This window comes from Poecilia reticulata, linkage group LG7 (genome assembly GCF_000633615.1).
Source record: "Poecilia reticulata strain Guanapo linkage group LG7, Guppy_female_1.0+MT, whole genome shotgun sequence".
In the NCBI taxonomy this organism is placed as follows: domain Eukaryota; kingdom Metazoa; phylum Chordata; class Actinopteri; order Cyprinodontiformes; family Poeciliidae; genus Poecilia; species Poecilia reticulata.
Genome location: NC_024337.1, coordinates 27145370 through 27167859, shown reverse-complemented (window position 1 = coordinate 27167859; position 22490 = coordinate 27145370). Strand labels below are relative to the sequence as shown.

The 22490-nt window shown below is 40.8% G+C and overlaps 2 protein-coding genes across 7 annotated transcripts in view; one reads left to right on the top strand and one right to left on the bottom strand.

The window, feature by feature from the left end:
* arhgef25a (Rho guanine nucleotide exchange factor (GEF) 25a) overlaps positions 1-8302 on the bottom strand; it is a 65026-nt gene extending 56724 nt beyond the window's left edge. Inside the window, exons 1-2 of one of the 3 annotated variants that reach the window (XM_008413659.2) lie at positions 7777-8302; positions 6156-6282 (exon numbers count right to left, since the gene is read on the bottom strand). In XM_008413659.2, the coding sequence (XP_008411881.1) occupies positions 6156-6282; positions 7777-7872 (223 nt within the window). In that variant the 5' untranslated portion in view covers positions 7873-8302. The remainder of the gene's footprint in view (positions 1-6155; positions 6283-7776) is intronic. The other 2 variants (XM_008413656.2, XM_008413657.2) reach the window with 2 other exon arrangements.
* A 4865-nt stretch (positions 8303-13167) lies between these two features.
* On the top strand, positions 13168-21480 carry ankrd33aa (ankyrin repeat domain 33Aa). 4 transcript variants are annotated; one of them, XM_008413665.2, is made up of 5 exons: positions 13168-13743; positions 15664-15948; positions 16039-16168; positions 16266-16406; positions 19057-21480. In XM_008413665.2, exons 2-5 carry the CDS (start codon positions 15691-15693, stop codon positions 19878-19880), a joined length of 1353 nt encoding a protein of 450 aa, XP_008411887.1. In that variant the 5' UTR covers positions 13168-13743; positions 15664-15690; the 3' UTR covers positions 19881-21480. The 4 variants fall into 4 exon arrangements, with proteins under 4 accessions (XP_008411887.1, XP_008411886.1, XP_008411885.1 ...); XM_008413664.2 differs by having other exon boundaries at positions 13169-13743; positions 15648-15948; XM_008413663.2 differs by having other exon boundaries at positions 13170-13743; positions 15631-15948.
* Positions 21481-22490: the final 1010 nt, after the last annotated feature.

Genomic DNA, 22490 nt, shown 5'->3' with positions numbered 1-22490 from the left:
GCATCAGACTGATTTCAGCTTCAAATGTCTCACAGAGGCCAATTTGTTTTGTAATCCCTGAATCTTCCTTCAGCAGAATGCTAAATGGTGATTTTGAGAAATACATGAAATCTACTGCCAGCATGTTAATTTTTGCTTTTTTGGGGCTTGAAGGCAAAACAACAATACAAATCTTTTGTTGTTGACAGGTAACCAGTTTGAAGGAATTGTGAACCAACTCAAAGAAAACATATCATGACTTTTTTGGGGGGGCAATTTTTAGTGTTTGATAACCTGAGGAAGATCACAGTTATTGCCATCTACTGGCACACCCAGGGTATTTCAGCCTATTTGTTAGAAATTGTTCTGGAAAGGATTTAAAAAAAAAAAAACAGATTAGACCCCAAGCACAGGCCAACAACCTAAAGAGCTGGATCATTTTATTAATGTGCTTTAAATGGAGGCATTTGTCTTTGGACCTGCGCACCAGAGACAGAAGCAGCAAGGCATTTTTAAAAATAACATCTCCTTTTTGTCATTTAGAAATGAAATTTCTATCAACTCCCTCCATTTAAGTCATTACAAATAAATAAATAAAAAGACAAGATGAGAAATGGCCACACCCGTGATGTAGCTCTCTGTGTTCTGCATCAAACATTTCGTGACTCGGATCGCTGTTTCCATGCTGACACTTAGCACCAATCCAGTATCTCTTCTGCCGTACGGAGCGGAGTCTTTTAATAAATAAACACTAAAATTAGCCCCTGCAGACATGAGCAAAGATGACAGTGTTCTGAGAAATATGGAAAAAATTTTCCTCCTCTAGCTTTCAGGGAGGAGCGGGGGATGTGAGGTGATGCTTGCATTAGCACACATTCATCTTGCTTCTTTTTTTTTAATCTCTCCTCTGCTCCTTCTTCCTTCTGTATCCTCCTGCCCCCAGAAACACTCTCTCAAATACATTTTAATGTGATTCACATGTAGGCATGTAAGCTTTAAATACGTATTTGGTGTGAAACTTCTCTTTAACACTTATCTGTGGGGTTAGAAATATAATCCATTCAAAAAGTTTTGATAGTTTTCTACCTAAATGCCAGTCAGCTGAGCATGGCTTTATAGGGTGAGTTCTGATAGGAAGTGATTCATGATTTTAGTCCACTCCTGCAACCAAATTTTTTTTTTTTTTTTTCCTAATCTTCATTTGATGTGACACTCCCGGAATGCATTTGAAAAGTTATTCTTAACCTGCAATTATAAAGTTCAGACTTTAAGGCCTGGGTATCAGGACACCGATCCTCACTTCAGCAGAGTTTGCAGTTACTTATTTAGTGTGTTCACCAACCCCCTATTGACATTAGCCTCTCCTCACGCCATCAGCCAGCTGAAACCCAGCCAAAATATACTCGCTTACACTTCCCTCTCCAAGCTTCTTCGCCATTGCTTTTCCTCTTTAGTTCCTTTCCCTCCCTTTTCCTTTCACCCTCCTCCCCCCCATTTCTAAACTGAGCTCCAATTAAGGCAAACTGGCATTCTGAACAAGCTGTTTTTAGGAGGATTTTCTCTCTCTCTCTCACTCTCACTCTCTCTCTCTCTGTCTCTCTCATTGTTTTTTGGCTCTGGTTCCATTATAGAAAAGAAGAAGTTAGAGTACATATCCTGTTCTTATTTGCACTGCGCTGCAGAGAGACGTGGGGATTTTTTTATTTTTTATTTTTATCCATTAGGCCACAGTCACAGTGTAAGTATAAACCACGGAGACAGGCAGGTGTGTCGATGGCGCACTTTATGCGTGTGCAGGCAAGTGTGAGAGCGTCTCATCATTAGTGCTCCCTCATCAAGCGGTGCTTCTCTGACAGAGTGAGCTCTGCACTACACAGAGGGGGTGTGCAGCCACCATGTAGACGTGTTTCTTATAACGTAAACAGCTCTCATATGACACTGCTGCACCGAAGCAAACACACTGAGAGCTGCTCTTGCAGAAATATGCTCTCTCTTTAAAAAAAAAAAAGTATGGAAATGACCTGAGCTGTAGTTATAAAAATATTCTTTCTGAAACCCCATATTTCACCTCTACACACATTTCTTCATATATTCATGTAGATGTTGCACTAGCAGCAGAATGAGAGTGTGGGACTGCTGCTGGCTCTGTCCAGAGCTTTGGTTTAATGTAAAAATAAAAATAAAAATAAAAACTTATATAAACACATTGAAAATCCCAAGACTGAAGCATTTGTTATATATTACAGAAATGCCATCTAATTTTAGTATAACTACAAGGGTTAATATTTGTGCGATTACAATTTCCATGAATGTCACAATCATATGTTTTAGACTAGACGTTTTTTTCTGGGTGTAATGATTATACACCAAACAACTCAAATGAAGTTTCAATATATTTTGGCATCTTTACTACCCCCACAGAGTCAGATTAATACACACAACCTCAAATACCTCAAACTCCACCGATATTCACACCAGCTTGCACAGACACCAGCTATTAATAAGGTTCTGGAATAATGGCTGCATATTTGAGTACTGTTCTTGTCAAAAATGATAGAACTTATTTAATTTGATCGACTTTTTGACGCCGATAAAACCTTTAGTGACAGTCCATCAGTGATGGGTACTAAAAAGGCCCTCAACGTGTGAGCATGCAATCATCTCATGCCTCTTTCTACATCTTACAGGTTATTTTGTGAGACGAAAAATCTTCACTGCTTGGAGGAGTGAATGCTGCAGGTCAATGACTCAATGCAATCTGCTCTATTGTTTGATAACTGTGATCAATTGGAATGTGCAATTGATTTTATTTTATTTTATTTTCTTGTAAAGTGCCTCAAGATGAAGCGTCAAAAAGTCACATTTTGTTGATCATTATTGATTTGTAAAAGCAATAAAAAGGGTAAAACATGCAAAGGGGTGAATATTTTTGTAGGCACTGTATTTTTCTGGGGAAATGAGTTAACTGAGTTAGCTTGAGTTCTTCAGTAAGTCACAGAAACCTTACAGGTCATTTTACTACTCGCTTCCATTGAGTTAATCCTGATTGATTTATAAAAGCACAAAAAGGGTAAAACATCCTGGGGGTTGAATACTTTTGATAGACACAAGTTGTAAAAACGAACACATTGAACCACTTCATCCTACAAAGCTAACACAAGCATTTGCCATTGAATAACTTATTTGTTTAAAGAAGAAATAAAAAGTATCCTTTTTTTCTTTTTCGGTGAGCTTCGAGTAACTGTAACTGTTCGTACTCTGGTGTTGTGGTCCACTTCCATCCCTCACGTAGAGTCATTTTTAGCCACAGCAGGAGGCGGCTTGTTCTGAAAAAACAGCAATCTGCTGTAGTACTCTCTGTTCTGTAGAACAAAAACATACTTTCAATGATCTGCTGCCCAGCAGCTAAAAGGCATTGGATTTCCTACTAGAGTAAAAAAAAGAAAAAAGAAAAGAGAAAGAAAAGAAAATATGAAGCAGAACTGATAAAGACTGGGTAAAGTGTTACGTAAAAGCAGTTAAAGCTAAGCTTTTTTATTAATATTATTTGTAATCTATGTAAAAAAAAAAAAAAACAACAACTTATCATTTGTTCTACTAATCACAGAAATGGCTCTCAAAAATCTATGGTTGCCTGTGAAACAATACAACCTAATCAATATTGCCGGTTTAAATGGATTTAAATGTATGTAATTAGAGGGTTAATGGCCACAAGGAGAGCTCCTTAAAAGCAAACTGATTAATGTCAAAGGAGCAGGTCATTCAATAGAGATAATTAGCGTATTTTGTCCAAGTAATTGTTAATATCAATCCTCTTAATTAAAACAGGAGAAACAGTGCTTACATTTGTCATTTTAAGAATTGATCAGAGTCAGATTGTCCTGGTGTAAGCCATAACGTAAAGCATTCATTTTATATTCAGTACACCAGGCACTCCCATCAACATTGTCTCATATTAATTAATCCATTTAATGCTCAATGAAATGCAAAAAATCTTTTAGATTACATACCAAGATTTATGAAGATTACTTTTTTTTTTTTCGCCTTGCTTTTCTGCAAAGCAGAACAGCCCTGCACACACATAATCGAGTCAGTCACCTGAGTGAGGCGAATGCTATCTAATCTCAGGCTCTGGTAACCCGATGTGATGCAGCTTCAGGTTGATCTTTGTCCTTTTAAGGTCACGCACAGACAGGCAGTGTAGTCCCAGAGTCCTCTGTATCTCCTTCTCTCCCTGGAGGACACACGCTCCCAGTCTCCCTCAAAACCTGATATGGACAAATCCCGGGACTTCCTCCACATCGTCACTACTTACACTCGCGCTCGTTAGAGTCGAAAACTAAACGATTACATTTGAAACTAGGAAGAAGTAAGCTTCAAATTCTGCTCCTAAATGGACAAGTTTGTCTGTTATTCCCAAGCATGTTGAGAGCGGTAGGTGTCTCCCATCTCTCACGTCTAGTACAAACAGAGTTTTGCTACTGTTCTGTTCTGGACAGTAATGTCCCGGTAGTAAAAAAGAAGATAGAAAAAAAAAAAAAAGACATGACGAGTAAAACAAATATATGATGACGGCTGAATGAATGAAAGAAATGCTGCCGGTGTTTAAAAAAGTTAGCGATTAGCATCGTCTTGCCGCTTAGTTGAAAGAAAAGATGCATGTGAATGTGCAAGAAGCAGGACCAGATGAGAGAAAGTGTGATTCAGTGATCTGAAAGTCAGAGGAAAGCAAAGTAGAACAGGATTGGGAATTTGTCAAAACAAGGAAGATTGTCAGAGTTTGCAGATTTGACACTGTCTTGTGTTTCCAAGGAGGCAACAGGCAGGTTGTCTTATTTCCAAGATCTTCCATTTGTTATGTAAACCCCTAAAACTTATTCACATTTTCTAATAAAGTAGCATATAACTATGAAGAGCAAGGTAATGGACACAAAGTTTTCAAAACTTTTTACATATTGAAATATTAAAGACACTAAATATGTCTTAAATGCAGTACTCAGACCAATAGAAAGTCGTCTTGTTTTCACTGTCTAGACGTTGAACACGTTTCACAGACTTTCCATTTGGTTTCCCAGAGGAAAACTGGCAATCAGAAAGTCCAATGCTAAATAAAATAAACAATTTCCATTAACCTTATCATCCCCTTAGCAGGCCCTCAGCGAAACCTATAGCAACTTTATTTTATTCTTCTTCAGGACTGGAAACTGTGACCAAAAACAATATTTTGGCTGCATTAATAACCGAGTGAGACCATTACAGATAAGCATCGCTAACAGCTTCCTCTGGCCTCACTTGCACCCTTTTTGTACACCGTATACTGTTCTGCACAACAGCTAGTGGACCAACTCATATCACCCATGCATATATACACACAGACACACACACGCACRCACRCACGCACGCACGCACGCACGCACACACACACACACTCCGTCTAACCCAAACCCAGATCCAGCTACAAAGCTCCTTTTGTTCCATTTCACTCCAGGAAAAATCACAACACACGCAAGCCCGCTGCAGCAAAATGAAAAGAAGTTGCACCACCACTGATGGGGCAGAAAGGGGACGGGAGGCAACGAAGTGTGTTTTCTTGCCCCATCTGGAAAGAATTGCTTGTGTATGTGTACACACACGAGAACTCCTTCTCCCTCTACCGCTCGCACATGCTTATGGATTGTAAATTATACCTAAGCAATTTACTGCCATCAGCACTACAAGATCAAGAGGGCGGAGCTGAATAAAAGCGAACCACTAACTCTCAGGTGTCTCCAATCTGATACTTTCCCCCTGAAGTTATTATCATCTTAATGACCTCCATCAGATACGGCAGCTGGGATCTGGGTCCGTTTCCACTCTCACATATGGGCAGCATGCAGAAAGTCTGGCTGCTACTTCACGTTGCACAACCACACTGGTAGATCCATGCATGTTTATCACCCTGACTCCCGTTGGAAACATATCAGTGTTGCATGTTTATTTGCTGTTGTGTAAATCATTATCACTGCCCCCCACCTTTATTATTATTTTTTTGACGTTGCTGCATCAAAGCTGAACTGAATCTCAAAGTTTGCATTTTGGGACATGGCTTAGCTCTGACTGGTTTGGTGAGGGGGTGATGTTTGAACAGCAACGCTGAAGGTCTACGATGACAAAGGTGCAACTGCTTCAGGTCCTACCTGTTCGTTCACTCCCGTTTGGGTTTTGCGCGGCCGCAGCCTGTCGCTCCCATCTGGGCCCATCTTGGTCCCACTGTCCCTTTTCCTCCTCGCTTGATGGGAGGTCCGCCTCGCCTCCCTCAGAGAGCTACACACAGAGATGCCATTGTCAGCATGGGAGCTCTGCTCTCAAGGAGGAAGCAATTGTAAGATTGCACCGGGCGCTTATGGCCACATAACCGCAGAACAATATACCAGTGGCTGATTTTTTTTTTTTCCACAATTCCCTGCATCTTTTTCATCCAGCTCTCCATTACACAGAGAGCAGGAATGCAATGGAAATGAGGCCCTGCTTTTGCCACAGAGAAAGCAGTTCCACTCTGTATTTAAAGCCCAGCAGCACCAAAGTGCGGCTCAGCGAAGGAGAGCTGAGTTATCTCCGTTTTGCAGACAGGCAAAACAGATCAGATTCCCGCTCGTGGTTTTTAGGGCTGTCTGTCAGGAGGGGGAGAAATGATTTATGATGATAAACATTTTTCAAAGAGACCTTCAAAGAGATATGCACTGAATGTTCTGGTGCACTGTGACCTCTGAATGTCTGATTTCTGCTGCCAGATGTGGCTGAATGTACAGGTTTTACATTCAGTCCTGGAGCCTCTCCTCCTTAAAATATAATCTGCATCAAGAAGACAAGAGGTTTATGCGGATCCTATCATGTCACCCGACAAATATAAATCTGAACTAACAAAAATCTCTTGTTGGGTTCACCATGGCTCAATCTTAATACCACTTTTATTCAATATCCTGGTCCACTCACCCCCAAGAAAACTTAAATTACTAAAATCACAACGTCTCTCACCATAGCACTACTGTATTGACAACTTTGTATTCCTGTTTCACATTAATATAGTCTCTTGCAGGCATCGAGTAAGTTGTGTTAATAAGAATTGAACATTATTATTTTTGCTTTATTAACAGTGTTACATGAAGATAAATTATTTCATAAATATTTGAGACTTCTTTTCTATAATGCTTACTTTTTTTTTCTTTTTTGTTGTGTATTTCCAAATGTTAATGTCACTTTCTTTTCCTGTAGTTCTTTATTTTCTCATAAAACAACTTAAATTACCTTGTGTCTTAACAGTGCCACCCACATAACTCTTTGGCAAGGATCCATATTCATGACCGACATCACAAATATTATAGAGAAACCAATAAGTTTCTATCTCTTATTTGAGTCCTGTGTGAAGGTAAAGGTCAGAGAAAGTAAACCTGAAACAGAAAAGCTGTGCGAGAGTCTGAGAGGGAAACTAACGCGGCGTGACTTTGTTTATGGTCACGTGTTTTGTTCGTCTCCACTCTGCTTCCTCTTCCACAGAAACATCCAAAATTCCTCCCGAGCACTGAACGGGGACAAGGCATCTCCCTACTTGTCTGCCTTGACCATTTTAGGTGGAAATCCAACTTATGGAAAACAAATTAAAATAGCCCCCGAGATGAAATGGAGTGAGCCAAAGATAAGATGCAGTGCCGTGCTCTCCAAGCCCAGAAAAGCACCTCCATATGTGTGGGCTTCCTTTGTGAATTTTATGCTAACTAGCCATAAACACACAAAGTGATCCACAACAGAGTTGTAACTCACCCACTGCTGATTGGGCATTGCCACGGAGGTCAGCACATCAGCCATGGCTCCCAACATCTGGTCGGTGCGTCCCTGATTCTTCTGCAGAGACTTCATCCTTTCCCTCTGCTCCCCTAACAACCTTCACTCCTCTCAGGCGGTGCCACAGTGTGGAGCCGAGCCCACCTCGTCCCACACTGGAGCCCAAAGCATAAGAACAGCTTATCCAGGAAGAGGAGGGGGTGCTTACGTTTGTCCGGGCCTGGGAGTGCGCACTTCCACAGAAGCCTTTAGAAGTTGTCCCTTTCTCATTCCAGAGAGGTGAGTCTGTTTCTGCCTGAGTCCGGTGAGCGTCTGCCTCGTCCTGTCAGTGGAAGCTTTTACCAGTGAGACCAGTAGATTTCAAGGGGCCTCCGTGTGCGAATGCAGAGTCCCCTTTGTCAGCTCTCTTTAAGAGGACACTTTTCGTTATTGAGTAATTATGTCTGGGAAGCTGCCCCTTATTTTTGTCTTCACTGAAGTCGGAAAATGAGAATGGTGACTTTTCACGCCTCTCTCCCTGAAATCCTTCTTGCTTATCCTCCATTGGTCAAGGAAGATCACCTCCCTCCCAAAAAACCTCACCTCCTGCCATTATTCTCCCTCTCCTCTCATCCACTCCCCCCCCCCTTCCCTCTTGTCTTTACTACCTGACCTTTGCCCTCCCTCACAGTAAATCAATCTTCTTTTTCTTTTTTTTTTATCTCTCTGTTCTGGGCTTCATTTTAACCTCGTCACAGTGAGGTGCACCATCAACAAATCTTCCCAGGTCTCACGCAGCAACACGTTGACTGTGTGAACTCTTCAGCGGTAAGGGCAACCCCAAATAAGGCCTGAGGGAATGGCACGCACATAAAACCACCTGAACTGAATGTAACCAACCACATCCGCATCTTACTGGGCTTTGTTTACGTCAAAGCAGCTCACGATTCAGGCAGGATTCGAGACTGAAGAGGACGGCAGCAGTTCTTGCCAGGGAATTAAAAAGTTATGATTTTTGTCGAGGAATAAATTATTTGCCACATTTAAATGGCAAAGATCACACACATGGCACACTGGTGCATGTGATTAGAGCTTTATTACTCAGCGTTTTGAAGGCGGTTTGGCCTGTTGAAGCCTGCGACATTGAAGAGAAAGTGAACGCCATGCTAAGATCAAAAGAGTTATGTAAAAGCTTCAAGAAAAAAGACGTTTCAGCAGCTTTTGGGGCAAGAAAAGGACTTAAAGAGGTCTCATAATAATTTTTCATAATGATCTTTTTTGTTGTTATTGAATAGTCATTAATAAAACTTGTGGTTTTTTTTGTATTAGTTGGATTTTTTATGACAAAACCAATGCAGACACACCACCATTCTCTGCAAAAGGGTTCCCATATTTCTGTTAATTGTCATTTATATATTGTATTTCCTTTTATCAAATGGCTGATAAAACTGAACTCCTGGGATTTGTCTCTGTGCTTTAGTCACAGGTTTATAATCAATAGAAAATAATAATCTGGGTTTTTTTAGGGGTGGGGGGTTTAACTGAAATCAAATCAAATTATCTGCAGCGTAAGATCCTACATTGACAATAGGGTGAGAAATTTGAGAAACACAATGTGCACACGTTTATGCAACGTCAACAATAGTTTTACATTAAACGATAAACATAAGCACACAGTACTCATGATATCACTTTCTTCAACAACAAGATGCTGAAAACCAAAAGACATTTCTGAGTACTTAGCTTATTTCTGAAGTTTCTGTGGGCACGGAGAAGATGCAGAAAATAATCCTGGCAGCCAGCAGAGTGTTTCATAATAACATGTTTTAAATTTAGGGGTAAGAAACGAGCAGTTTCAACTTCTTAGAAATATGTGTTTGCAGCAAAATTAGACATTCTCAGTTTCAACCTTTAAAATGTCTTAGATTATTTTCAGCGAGATGCAAACGCAACATTTATTTATGAACAGTGACACCGTTTAGCAAATTATTTTACCAGACATCCTGCGGCTATAACATAAAACCGTTTCAGTAAAACACCTTCTCAATGTATTTTTATCTTGCCAGTGAAAGTCTTCAGTATCATGCGAGTCTGGACAGGAAGTCAAGTGCTCCCCGGATTGGCTGCTGTGTCAGTCAAAGACAATCAGGTACACACACCAGCAAACGCACACACCCACAGATAGTAGGTCTGTCTGTCTTCACAAGGACTTTGCATTAGTCCAGGAAAAACCAGCCACTTGTCCTGCGTCCTGTGCTTTGCTTTTTACAGAGGGTCTGTATTGTATTGTATTAACTTTGTATTGACTTCAATTCATTTTTTTATTCAGTTCAGTAACCTGACCTTTACCCTAAGCCATTCCTAGTACTTGCTTAACCCCAGACCTAAACCTAATTCACACCTCAGTTCTAAACCTAACCCATAATCCCAAAACTACATTTCTTCTTATGGGACTCGGGCTTCGGACCACATAAAGAGCATTCAGTCCTCTCAACAAAGTATGTTAGAAAAATGGTCTTTAGATAAAGGATGGATGTTTGACGCTCAGTTCTGGGTTCGTCCCCCCCCCCACCCCCCCTCCTCTCAATCTGCAAATGTAGAAGCAGACTTTTATGGTGTTGTCTTATCTCCTTATTTCCCTTTAAATCTTTTCCCCCAACTTTCTCCCTTTCTTTTCCCTTTTTTTTCCTGTCAATGTGTCCATCACGTTTGAAATAAATCCAAACTGACAGACAGGACACGTTAATAAAAAAAAGAGATATCTTGTTGAGTTCAGCTAGTAATATGGAATATGACCTCTACAATAATAAATATTGAAACTTTGATGTTGAACAGTATCTTTGTGCTTGAGTTTGAAAGACTAATTTTAGTCTTGACTGGTTTAGCTCAGATCAGTAATTTGAAATCTGCTTTTCCTGCAGTAAATACTGAGACTTTTATTTTGAGGAGTATATTGAGACCAAAATAAAGCTTTTTTTCATATGGAATCTCCTTTTGCAGTGTTATGCTCTTGGTATATTATCAAACTTACTACAAACTTTCCAGACAGCCTGAACAAAGCACAAGCCAGCAACATCAATTTCTCCTTATTAAACCCTCCCACACATCAGACCAGACCTCCATGTCCTACATGAGCGACTTCAGCTCTGCTTCCTTCCTGCTTCCTCTCATTCACCTTATTTCTTTTGGATACTTTCAGAAAGCACAGCATGAAGAGGATCTGTCGTCAGTCACATAGATGGAAATAATATAGCCCCCAGAGTCTCAGCGATTCACTGCTAAGACCGGAGAGACTGCCAACAGTCTAATATTAGCTGAGCACATGTCTGTCCATACAATCAGTCACTAAGCTGGCTAAACTCAGTTCACTTTGTCCCAAGCCTCTTTTTTAAAGTTCTTTTTGCTCCACATCTGATTTCTGCTGGGTACCAGGGTGTCTGGGGAGAAGAAAAGCAGCCTTTTAAAGTGATGAGTGAAAATCTCTGAGAAGAATTTAAAGGATAAGGAAAACAAAGCTCAAGACCCTAAAAAGGAAATCTGATGACTTTCATTAGGTGTGTCCCAGAATAAAATGCCCTCTAACAGATACAAATGTTCTGTGATTATTTTCTGTTTAAAAAAACACACACACAGCTAAAGCTTTTGTGCTCTAGGATCAACAAACACAGTGTGTGCAGAATGAGCAATGCTGCCCTCATCTGGTTGGTCAGCTTGCCTGTTCTGGCACGTCTAAAAGGTTCTCCATGGAGGAAAAACATCCCAAACCCCCACCGCCCTGCTGTGCCAAACAGACTCCCCTGATATTTCCTGTCAATTTTATTTCTGTTTTGGTCCCTCGGGCTGTAATCTTTGCCTGCCCCAATAGACGTCCCCGCTTTTCACTCTTCCTGAGTTTCATATCAGCAAGGACCCAGCTGAGGCTCTTGTGTCTAAAAATAGATAATCATATATTTGAGTAATGGATCAGGTTGGTATGATATTGTGGAAACAATCCCTCAGTTTGCAGCCAATAAGGTACCGTTCTGGGTAAAAAATAAATAAATAAAAAAATGCATGCAGCTTTCCTAGCTTAGAGAACTTAGTCTGTGTCACCACTGGATGGCTGTGATAAAAAATACTGAACAACTACTATATGAGGCGATGTGTTATTTTTTTAGCGAGAAGCATTGCAAAGATGAATTTATATTTCTGAAAATTCAGCAAACAAACAAGGCATCTGAAATATTTTAACATGTCAACATATGTCAATGGATGCTTGTCCACTAAAGTATCCATTTCCTGTTGCACCACATGCTAAAGATCTGCATTAGCCTTTAGATCTGATGACTGTGCAGGCCATTGAAGTGCATTGAACAATGACTCTCAAGGAATTTGTTTGGGATGATGTGAGATTTGCACTATTATGCTGGAAATGTACATGAGAAAATGGATACTTTGTGGTCATGAAAGGATGTACATGGTCAGGATAGCAGTGAGGTAAGACACACTAATACTCCACCCCCACCATTGTGAGCCGTCAATACATGGCAGGATGGAGCCATGCTTTCATGTTTGCACCAACTTCTGACTCCATCTGAAATCAAAACTCGTCAAACCATCCGCTGTCTGTCCCTGCTTTATCCTTGTAGGGTTGTCACAGGGTGACACTAACGCTTATCTCCAGCAGTCATTGGGTGACTCAAACCAGGTGATGTATTTCTAAATTGTTGCTGCCTAATATTTAGAGACCCACTTTCAAATGTAGCTGCAGTTTCCTTTTCTAATCCAATAAGCGTTGCAGCCATTGTCGTCTTTTAATGCTGCAGCTCATCTACATCGAGTGACGGTGTTCTAGCTACGAGCTGATGTTGCTTTTCGATCATCTTTCGACCTTTCTCTTTTTCCCTGACAAGCAATTGAAAAGGTGCACTTAATAAATTGGCCCGTGAGCGTATTTTGTAAAAAACCGGGCTCATGCACAAGCATTGCATTCTCTAGTTTGATCAGGAGGGGGCAGTCACATTCAGTCAAACAGAGTATTGGGTAACAGACTATAACACAAGCAGTCTAGTTTGGCCTAGTTCCCTTTCAATATAAGGGTTAATCTTGCTACATGACCTTTGGGACAAAGAGTCATTGATGCTATGAATAAACTTGTTAGTGCAACATTCAGTCCACATAACACTAATTCTTTTAAAAGCACACATTATTTAACTTAACCTATTAAGTTAAATAATTGTTTTAAAATGTATAAATATCACAGAAAGCTGCGAAGGTTTACCTTCATGTAAGGATTCATCCCTGCTGTGGGAGCATTTACCACTGAGGCCCTCTGTCTGACTAACTTTTGTTGCTCCAGCAGATTGATTTTTATCAGAATTTTTTTATTAATTTTTTTTCTCCTGGTTCACTGAATAAACTTGCATTTTTCCGGTTGGTGGGGCTATTCGGCAGTTTTTTTTTGTTTGTTTGTTTGTTTTTTTACAGACTCAGCCTTAATGATTCAGTCAGAACAATTTTTTTTTTTTTTTGGACAACAAGCAAGGTTTTCTGTCACACAACAGACGGGCTGCTCAGAGCTGTGGATGGGCAGAGTATGTGAGAGAGTCAAGAAGATGAGAGAAAGAGCAGAATAACTCAACAAACTGATAGCAGGGGGAGCAAGGTTGGCTTCTGTCTGTTTCTTTCTCTTAATCCGCAAATCTTTTGTAATCAGGATGAGAGCGAGAGAGCACGTTGCCTGACTTAGGACAGCGGAGTCTATGTTGGGACTGGGCTGATGAGGCAACCTAAGTGGCTGGCAGGAGAAATGGAGGGAGGGAGGAGGCAGAAGTTGTGTTCTGGTTGGGGAACGTAACCTTAACCAGTCACTGCTGTGCACAAACAACAAGAGCGGGCAGAAGATGGTTTAACGCCCGAGGAAAAAATAAATAAAAATCTACGACAAAAGAAGAAGAAAAGGACTGAACCATGGCTGGAATCCTTTGGGTGAGATCTTAATTTTTTTTGTCTTATAAAGTTTTAATTCTTGTTTGGTTTATGCAGTATTTTGCATTTTGAAAGCGACTGAGGAATCTCCTGTTTATTAAAACGCAGAGGCACAAGTTTGGTCCGATTGTGTTGCTCAGCAGGAAGTCAAGTCAGAGGTGAAGTGCATCAATAATTTTCATGAACTTGCGCTCGTGAAAACTGGACGCTGAGAAGCTCTACTTAGGCCGAGTCATGGTCTTTATAAGCCAGCAGTTGAAATGCAAGTTTATTCATCGATGAACCATTGACTTATGGGGACTTTACTTGTCTTGTCTTTTCTTCAGAATACTCCAAATTGGAATTGATCACACATACAAACAAAAGCAAGACTCACATTGCCTTGTTCTGCAGAGCTGTGTGACTCTATTAAGAGACAATGACACATGCTGTTACTAAACTGGCCTCCCATTGCTTCCAGCTCCATATGGCCTTTTTCATCCCAGTCCCCTCCTCCCACTATGCCTACATTCACATTGGTTTCACGAGCAAAATGTCCTCAGGCCTGCATTATTCTTTCCATTTATGCTTCAGTTAATGTCTAAGAACAGAAACCAAATGATTTGTTTGTCCTTGCTGTATAGAAAATGAACAGATATGCATTTCATGCTATGCTTGGCATAAATCAGAGACTTAAAGATCAGCCGCTGTGACAGGAGGGCTAAGGTGAGGTAAAGCTCCTCATCCTCTTTAGCCATCATATCTTCAGGTCAACAGATCTATTTAACATAGTAGGTGTGAGTCTTACAGTGTGAGATGTCTATTCTTAGTACAGCACATCAACATCAAACACCAGGCAAAGGGGAAGTAGAATGATTACTATTATTAGATGACATCAGCAACACTTGAGATGCGCAGAAATTGTTTTCTATCATGTAAGAACTCATATTTTTAATATTTACTGCCGTCTGTCATTTCTTCGCATTTTATTGGTTATAATTATGTACGACAATTTTATTTACACTCCAGAACATCTTTGTCATATCTATAGGTGCGTTTCCACTCGAGAAGTGCACAATTTTTTCTGCAAACCAAAAGCAGATAGACGTCTGTCCTGAAAACAACTTTTCTAGGGAAACATGACTTTTAGCATTTCTTACTATTTGAATTTCCACAGCATTTTGCTTCAGTTTTGTCCTGGTTTATTCTGTTCTGCTGGTCATGCTTTTCTGATCAACCTTAAACTATGCGATTTTTGTCTTTTTGCTTCCAAAAATAAAATTTTAATCCAGCCACCCATGCTCCCCCCCTCATTTACTGTATTGACAGGGAATGAGAAGGAAGCTTATGCTGCATGAAGTCCTACATTTGTCAATATCTAGTCTGAAAAACAGTTAAAAATTTTAAAATAACTGAAACTGAGAAAAGGAGCCAAACAGAGGGCAAGGAAACAAGTTACCTTTAGAGGGACTTTTTTTTGTTTTGTTTTTTGCCACTGCTCCAAAAGAAAAACACAATTTAAGACTTTTCAAATATCTTTGTCTTTTCTCCTGGGTTGGAAATTTGGTACAAAAAGCTATGGCAGCTCCAATTGATCCTTTTTTACATTTCTCTGTGGCATTATCTAAATTCAAAAAATAAAAAAAAAAGATCTGACCAAAACAAAAAAACATACTAAAACAACAAGATAAAGTCATGCACTTCCTTTTTGGTGTCAAGCTGTTTGATAAAAACGTCTTACATCGGTGTTGTAATTGTATATGCCGTACAACAGCTGTGCATTTATTTTTTGCAAAGAACATTTCCTCTTATGGTCATGAAGTCATACTGTAGCTACCTCATGTCTTTCTTGTAGCATGTGGTTGTGGTGAGAAAAAAAAATCCAGGTTATATAGAATTTTCTTTAAGGTGTGGCTGATGTGCAGCGGGCCTGACCCCCAGGCGTAATCCCTGACTGAAGGGGTCAAGATGGCAGCTGCAGCCGACGACCCACACCTGGGTCCGGGTCCATCGAATGACGAAGAGATCCTCCTGGACGACTCCGACTCAGGTAGCATACTCTCTGACGACTCGGTGCTTCCCGACTACGACCAAGATACGGTCTATAGGGAGCCACCAAAAACGCTGTACGAGGCCTGTGCCAGGAACGACCCCGTATCCCTGAGCAGCATCCTGGAGAGAGGGGTCACCAAGGAGGAGGCCATGGAGCTGGACATCAATGGCAGGGTGAGTAAGCAAGCAAGAGACAAAGAAATTATGTGTTACTTTAGCGTAAAATGAAATAAATATTTTTGATTTATGTTTTCTCTGCACCAGAATGGACTGATGCTGGCTGTGTCCAAGGGTTTTGTAGACATCGTCACCCTCCTGCACAAATGTCCATTCATAGACATCAACCACCAAGACAATGATGGCAACACTGCTCTCATGATAGCTGCACAGGCCGGTGCGTGTGAAAATCCCAGCCACACACGATTAACCCGAGGCGGCTTCGATCCTGTTGAGAATGCAAACAAAACCATCCTTTTTGTCTCTCACCTTAGGATTCATCACCATCCTCAACTACATCCTGAACTACTATCCTTGTGTGGAGACTGAGCTCAGGGACCCTCGTGGCTTCACGGCCCTCATCAAGGCAGGCCTGCAGGGGCGAGAGGACTGTGTGACCGCCCTGCTGATGCACGGTGAGTTTAGCAATGCGTTATCTGATTTAGACTCTACCAGGCCTGTCGCGATAAACGATAAATCAATTAATCACACGATAAATAAAACTTATGAACCTCATTTTAATTATCGGCTCTTCCTGCCTTTTTTCTTTCTGTTGATGACACCGAATGAAAAAAGGCTCAGCTCAGGTGCTCTCCACTGACCCTCCCTTCCTCATTTCCTTAGTGTAATGTCCAGCTCACACTACACAAGTTGTCGCCGATTGTTGGCCCATTTTCTAAACCTGAGAGACCACACATTAGCCGACAGAAATCCGTATAACGGTTCGATCGGGTTCGATCGTGCCGTGTATTGTCCAGCCACATGGGCACAAAATAATGGCTACAAGTCCAGTTAACTAATTTTAAAATCAGGCATTAATCAATGCTTTGCAATGCATGTGGCTAGAGTCAGCGTAAAGTCCTGACTGAATGAAAATCATTATAACCTATTTATGTCACATTAACGAAGAACAGCTGAAAACTTACCGGGTTTATCAACGGCGGTAGCAATTTGGCTCCAACTCATCTCCTTATCATTTCTATATTCTTTGCACGGAATGTTGAATAAACATTAATATTGTTTCCACAAATCATCTCCGATGTCCGCTGGACTTCGTGTCAGCTGTTTGGGATTTTCCTGCGCTATTTCCCCTCAGAAAGCACTGAGGAGAATCTGCGCTTTCTGATTGGCTACCTGTCACATTCAGCGTCAACGCTCCCAGTCGGGGAAAACCCCCGATTTAGATCCGAGCGGCCACGATGATCTACCGTAACACACCACACACTGCAGGATGATCGGTTACGAAACCACAAGCGACAATCTTAGATCAGCCAACGATCTAAGATTATTTTAAGGGGAAAATAGGGGCAAAAGATCGTGTAGTGTGAACTATTGCATTAGGTTGTCGGATGTGCCCATCTTCTCTATTTAAATCTAGTGATTACTGAAGGCCAATATAGTATACAGACTTCGTAATCTGCACTCTTCTGGTTGAATGCAGTATTTATTTCCACTTTGGCTTTATGTTGTTTAGTTTTTATTCAAGTACGCTTTTTGTTAATGGAGACTCAGAATCCATTTTAATTTTGTTTTTGGTTGTTTTGTTTGTTTAGTTTATCAGTTCCAGTGTTATGTGTTCTTTTGAAAATAAAGTGTCTATGGCAGGAAATCGCGGGTATTTATAAGTCATTTCCATTAAATCAGTGTCAAAAGGTATTGAAATATATTATCGTTTATTGCAATAATTTTTTAGGCAATTAATCGTCCAGCAAAATTTGTTATCGTGACAGACCTAGACTCTACCGACGAGTGTGCCCTAAAAAGGACGAGCCGAGAGCACACGGAAAGACAAAATTAACTTTAAATTGATTGTATAAAAACAAAACAAAAAATAAATGATAGTAGGAGGCTTAAAATGTGCACTCTGCAATAAAAGACAGCTAAGATTAAAATGCTGTGTTTCATGGGATACACAGGTCAAACCAGTTTACCTGATCTGGGAACTAATCTGCACCTTCTGCAGGCTACAGGGATTAGATTAGTCTGACCTGTATGGACACATTTAGAATAGGACAATAATACATTCCCATTCACATTCTATTTAAGATGACAGTGCCTGAAAAGAAAATATAATTCCACAGAAATGCAAAACAAATCCAAGACCATTTTAATTCCTGATCATTCACATCAAGGATCAGCTCACTTTAAAAAATATATCCTTTGACTGTTTTCATGTGTAACATTAAGTTAAATTAAGTGTCTGACAACCATTGAAATCCACTAACCTCAATTAATACAGATCATTGTTCTAGTCTGCAAACAATAACAAAAGTATTCATACCACTTTGACTTTTTCATATTTTTTTTCATATTACAACATCTTTATTTGTATTTTATGTGACAGGCCAATTCCACAAAACACGGTGGAAGGAAGATTGTTTCAGTATATTTTTTCACTGAAAATCTGAAAGTTGTGGTGTCCCATTTACTCTGATGCCCATCAGCAAAATCCAGTGCAACAATTTTCTAGCAGTCATGCAACATGATAAATAGAGCAGACCCAGAGGAAACCCTTTAAACATAACGCCAGAGCAATACTGGAATGCTTTTGGATCTACGTTATCATTCACATATGCTCTCAGTTCAGTCCAACTGAACTTGAGCCGTTTGAGAATAAAAAAAAAGACAACAAGTCAGATGACGTACGGGTAAATATGGTAGAGAAATAATCCATGACTTGCATCAGTGATCGAACCAAAGTGCTGCTCTGCAAAGTACTGACTGGAGGAAGACTGAATACAAATGGACACTGCATCTTTTAAGGTTTTAAGAAAGTAAAACTACTACTTTATCCATTTTGAGATATAAACTGAGAAATTACGGCAAAGCTTAAGAGGCTGTGACTCATTTCTCAAGCCCTTGTATACCAACTAACCCCATACAATGAGATTACCTGATTTGTTCCAAGTGAAGTTATGCCACACAGCAATTTGCACGACTAAAACAACCACATGGTGGTGTTGTTATACTGATGGAAGCTGTTTAGTTTCAGTACATCCTATAGACCCGTTTTCATGTTGCTGTTTTTACAGCTTTCCATTGTTTTCCTTCCTTTTTGTTGCACAGGTGCAGACATGCATGCTGTGGACCTGGTCCAAGGCAGAGGGCTTAAGGACTGGATCCTTCGGACAGGACGGTTTGAGACACTGAACAGGATACGGCGCCTGCAGGCTCACCCTGTTGCCGGGCAGTTCTGTGAAAGCTACAAACCCGAGTGGCCTGAACTGAAACAGCTGGTGGAAAAGACCACTGCACCAAAGTCAACCAGTCAGAAGTTGAGACAGCGCTTAAATGAAAGCCTTTCTTTCAGCTTCCCTCATGACCCCCAAGACAACGGGGTTATGGATCATATGGTTCGGATAACTACGAGCATTCACAGCCCGCTGGTAGTTACCGGTTCCCGGCCGCTTTGCCCCACTAGTCCCCCTGAGATCGGCAAGAGACGGTACGCCGTACCAGAACTGCTTGAAAAGCACAGCAGGAAGGAGCTGGAGGAGAGCACTGTGTCCCACAGCAACGGATCCATCACTTCAGCGTCTCCAACAGCTTTGTCCGCCACCTCTGTCTCTCTGACATCCTGCTGCCAGGAGGCAGAGCGCAGGGAGAGCATGCCATCAGGCGGCATGAGAAGTTTCATCCCCCGCAGCATGGCACACAGGAACAGCATATTCCCCTCGGGCTGCATTCCTAAGATCGAAGTGACAAAATCTGGGGAGCCCACACCAAAAAAGGAGAAAAAGAAGAAGAGGCAGAAGGGCTACCTGGAGCCGCCCATCTGGAAGTACAAGGAGGCCAAGGAGGAGAAAAAGAGAGAGAAGAAAAGACAAGAGCAGGAGAAAGAAGATGATAAGCAATCCAAGGGGTCCAAAAAATCCTCCAGCAAACGCTGAGTCAGCCAGATAAAATTTCACTGTGATATGGCCACGCACAAAATAAATAAAACAGTGAGATAACGGTGACTCTGATTTCTGTAACATGAGAGAAAGCCGGTGCTAAACAACTTTGGGAGCGAGCATCTGACAAATAGCATGAATGGATTTGAACTTTGGCTGCAACAGAAACTGTGATCCACTGGAAGGTCAGGATATTTCTAAACAATTTTTGGCATCTTGGACACATAATTATGTTATTCCTAATGATATTTGGATTTAAACATCCTTAGACTTTCTACATCTCAAGCCTGTTGAATCAGAGTCTTTTGCTTTTGCACTGCTGTGTGTGTCCTTGAGCTGTAGTTTTAAAGACGCTTCTTTTTTCTTGGGGATCTTACCAATGTATGCTTGGTGAAAAGCTTTATGGTAACTGAATACAAAATAAGAAGCCAATAGCCTGTACTGTAAATGAGACATTTATGATCAAATGCCTTCTGAAAAATTTCATCAGCATCATCGTTAAATTTAAATAAGTTATTACATCCGAAGAACCTAAAAGAGACAAAACAAGGTGCTAACAACAGTCGTGTGACTACAGAGGAACAAAAGGAAGATGATGCCCTGCTCTGATGAATCACCTCTCAATTTCCATCATGTGGACGGCTTACGTAGGGAACTTCTGTGTGGTGGTTTGGGGAATGTTCTGGTGGGGAACATTTTGTCCTGCCATCCAACCATTCATCCATCCACTTAACAACTGTCACAGACCATGTACAGAAAAGCACAACAAGATGAGGTGTTGACTTCAAATTGTCCATGGAGCCCGCACCTCACAACGTGTACTGTCTACTAATAACATTGTGGTACCACGACACACCTTCAGGGGTCCATGCCTCAGTGGGCTATATTAGGACCAACACACACCTTAAGCTGGCGTTCATTTTGTTATTCCTGACTGATGTTTGTTTTCTAATTGCCCACCCGGTTCCCACCTCTCCTGAAAACATGTAGCATCTACCAGATGTCTTTATGGCTTTTTCACGTTTCCGATACTCTAAAACATTTTTGACCCTCGTTACAGACATTTACAACTGAAAGTGCGAAGTCAGCACGCTTGGCTTGTGGTGAATGAAGGACTTATGGTACATTTGAAAGTCCTCGGTCTGCAACAACGTTTTGTGTGTTGTTAGACAAAGTCAACAGAACATTCTTTGTGTGCAACTTTGCTTCTTGATAAAAGAAGAACCCAAGGAACCTCTGAGAGGAACTGCCTGCACCAAATGTTACTCAGGGTTATTAAATTATGGACTTTTCACAATCGGATTGTTTTTGGAAACTAGGAAAAAAGTGTTAATATTATATTTTTGTATTCAGTTTGCTGACTAAAGTAACACAGTTATTAATGCAAATTAATCTAAAACATATCCAGTTGTAACAGATTATATCTATATACGACATCAATCTAATTAGGCAATCTCCTCTTTGATAGAGAGTTTGAAGACTACTTTAAAAACAAAATACTTTGAGCACTCAGGTTTTTTGTGGGTTATTTAAGGTGTGGAATCAATGATGAGTGTTTGTAATGAAAGCTTGTAATAAATTTTCTTGACCTTTGCAACACAGAGTGAGTTATTTTAAGCCATCATGTCTGATGTGGCATCGTCATATTAAACTATTCATCTCCATAAATCAGTCAGCCTCCTAATCTATCAAAGAAATTAATCTGAAAGATGATCTGTCTATTATTATGTAGGTTTACACAATCAGGTAAGAATAAGGATATTTGAGTAATTTTCTCAGGATTAGGATTTATTTAGGGCTGCACAGTGGCGCAGTTGGTAGAGCTGTTGCCTTGCAGCAAGAAGGTTCTGGGTTCAATTCCCGGCCCCGGTCTCCCTGCATGGAGTTTGCATGTTCTCCCTGTGCATGCGTGGGTTTTCTCCGGGTACTCCAGCTTCCTCCCACAGTCCAAAAACATGACTGTCAGGTTAATTGGCCTCTCCAAATTGCCCCTATGTGTGTGTGTGTGGTCGTTTGTCCTGTGTGTCTCTGTGTTGCCCTGCGACAGACTGGCAACCTGTCCAGGGTGACCCTGCCTCTCACCCGGAACGTTAGCTAGAGATAGGCACCAGCAACCCTCCTGACCCCACTAAGGGACAAGGGTGCAAGAAAATGGATGGATAGGATTTATTTAGCTAAAACCAATTATTAATAGACCAAAGAACCAAACAAATGTACACATAACATATGATACAAAAACAAATGAAAAACACATTTATAGGAAACATATCTCAATTTTTATATCTGCCCTATTAGCCAAATCTGGTTGATGGGTCCCCAGGTTTTTTTTTGGGGGGGAGGAGTGTTATTTCCCAGAGCACAACAATGCAGCAGCATGCACTTCCTGGAGAGTTGCTGCCATGAGGGACTGGTCAGCCAATTGGAAGCTGAGTTTGGCTAACATTAGAGCTAAATAAATCCCCTTAGACTGCCAAAGAAAAGCAGATTCAACTATTGTTTTCTAAAACTAATTCTTTGGACTCAGATACCTCTTTGACTTCCAACATGTTAACAAGCTATCACTTTAGACATAATATCCTATGAATCAGCTGCACATACAAGCATTTC

Excerpts from the sequence above, each read along its gene's own strand:
- ankrd33aa (XM_008413665.2), top strand. The coding sequence starts at position 15,691 with ATGGCAGCTGCAGCCGACGACCCACACCTGGGTCCGGGTCCATCGAAT. Across the intron at positions 16,169-16,265 it reads CATGATAGCTGCACAGGCCG|GATTCATCACCATCCTCAAC; the intron begins GTGCGTGTGAAA and ends CTCTCACCTTAG. Across the intron at positions 16,407-19,056 it reads GACCGCCCTGCTGATGCACG|GTGCAGACATGCATGCTGTG; the intron begins GTGAGTTTAGCA and ends TTTGTTGCACAG.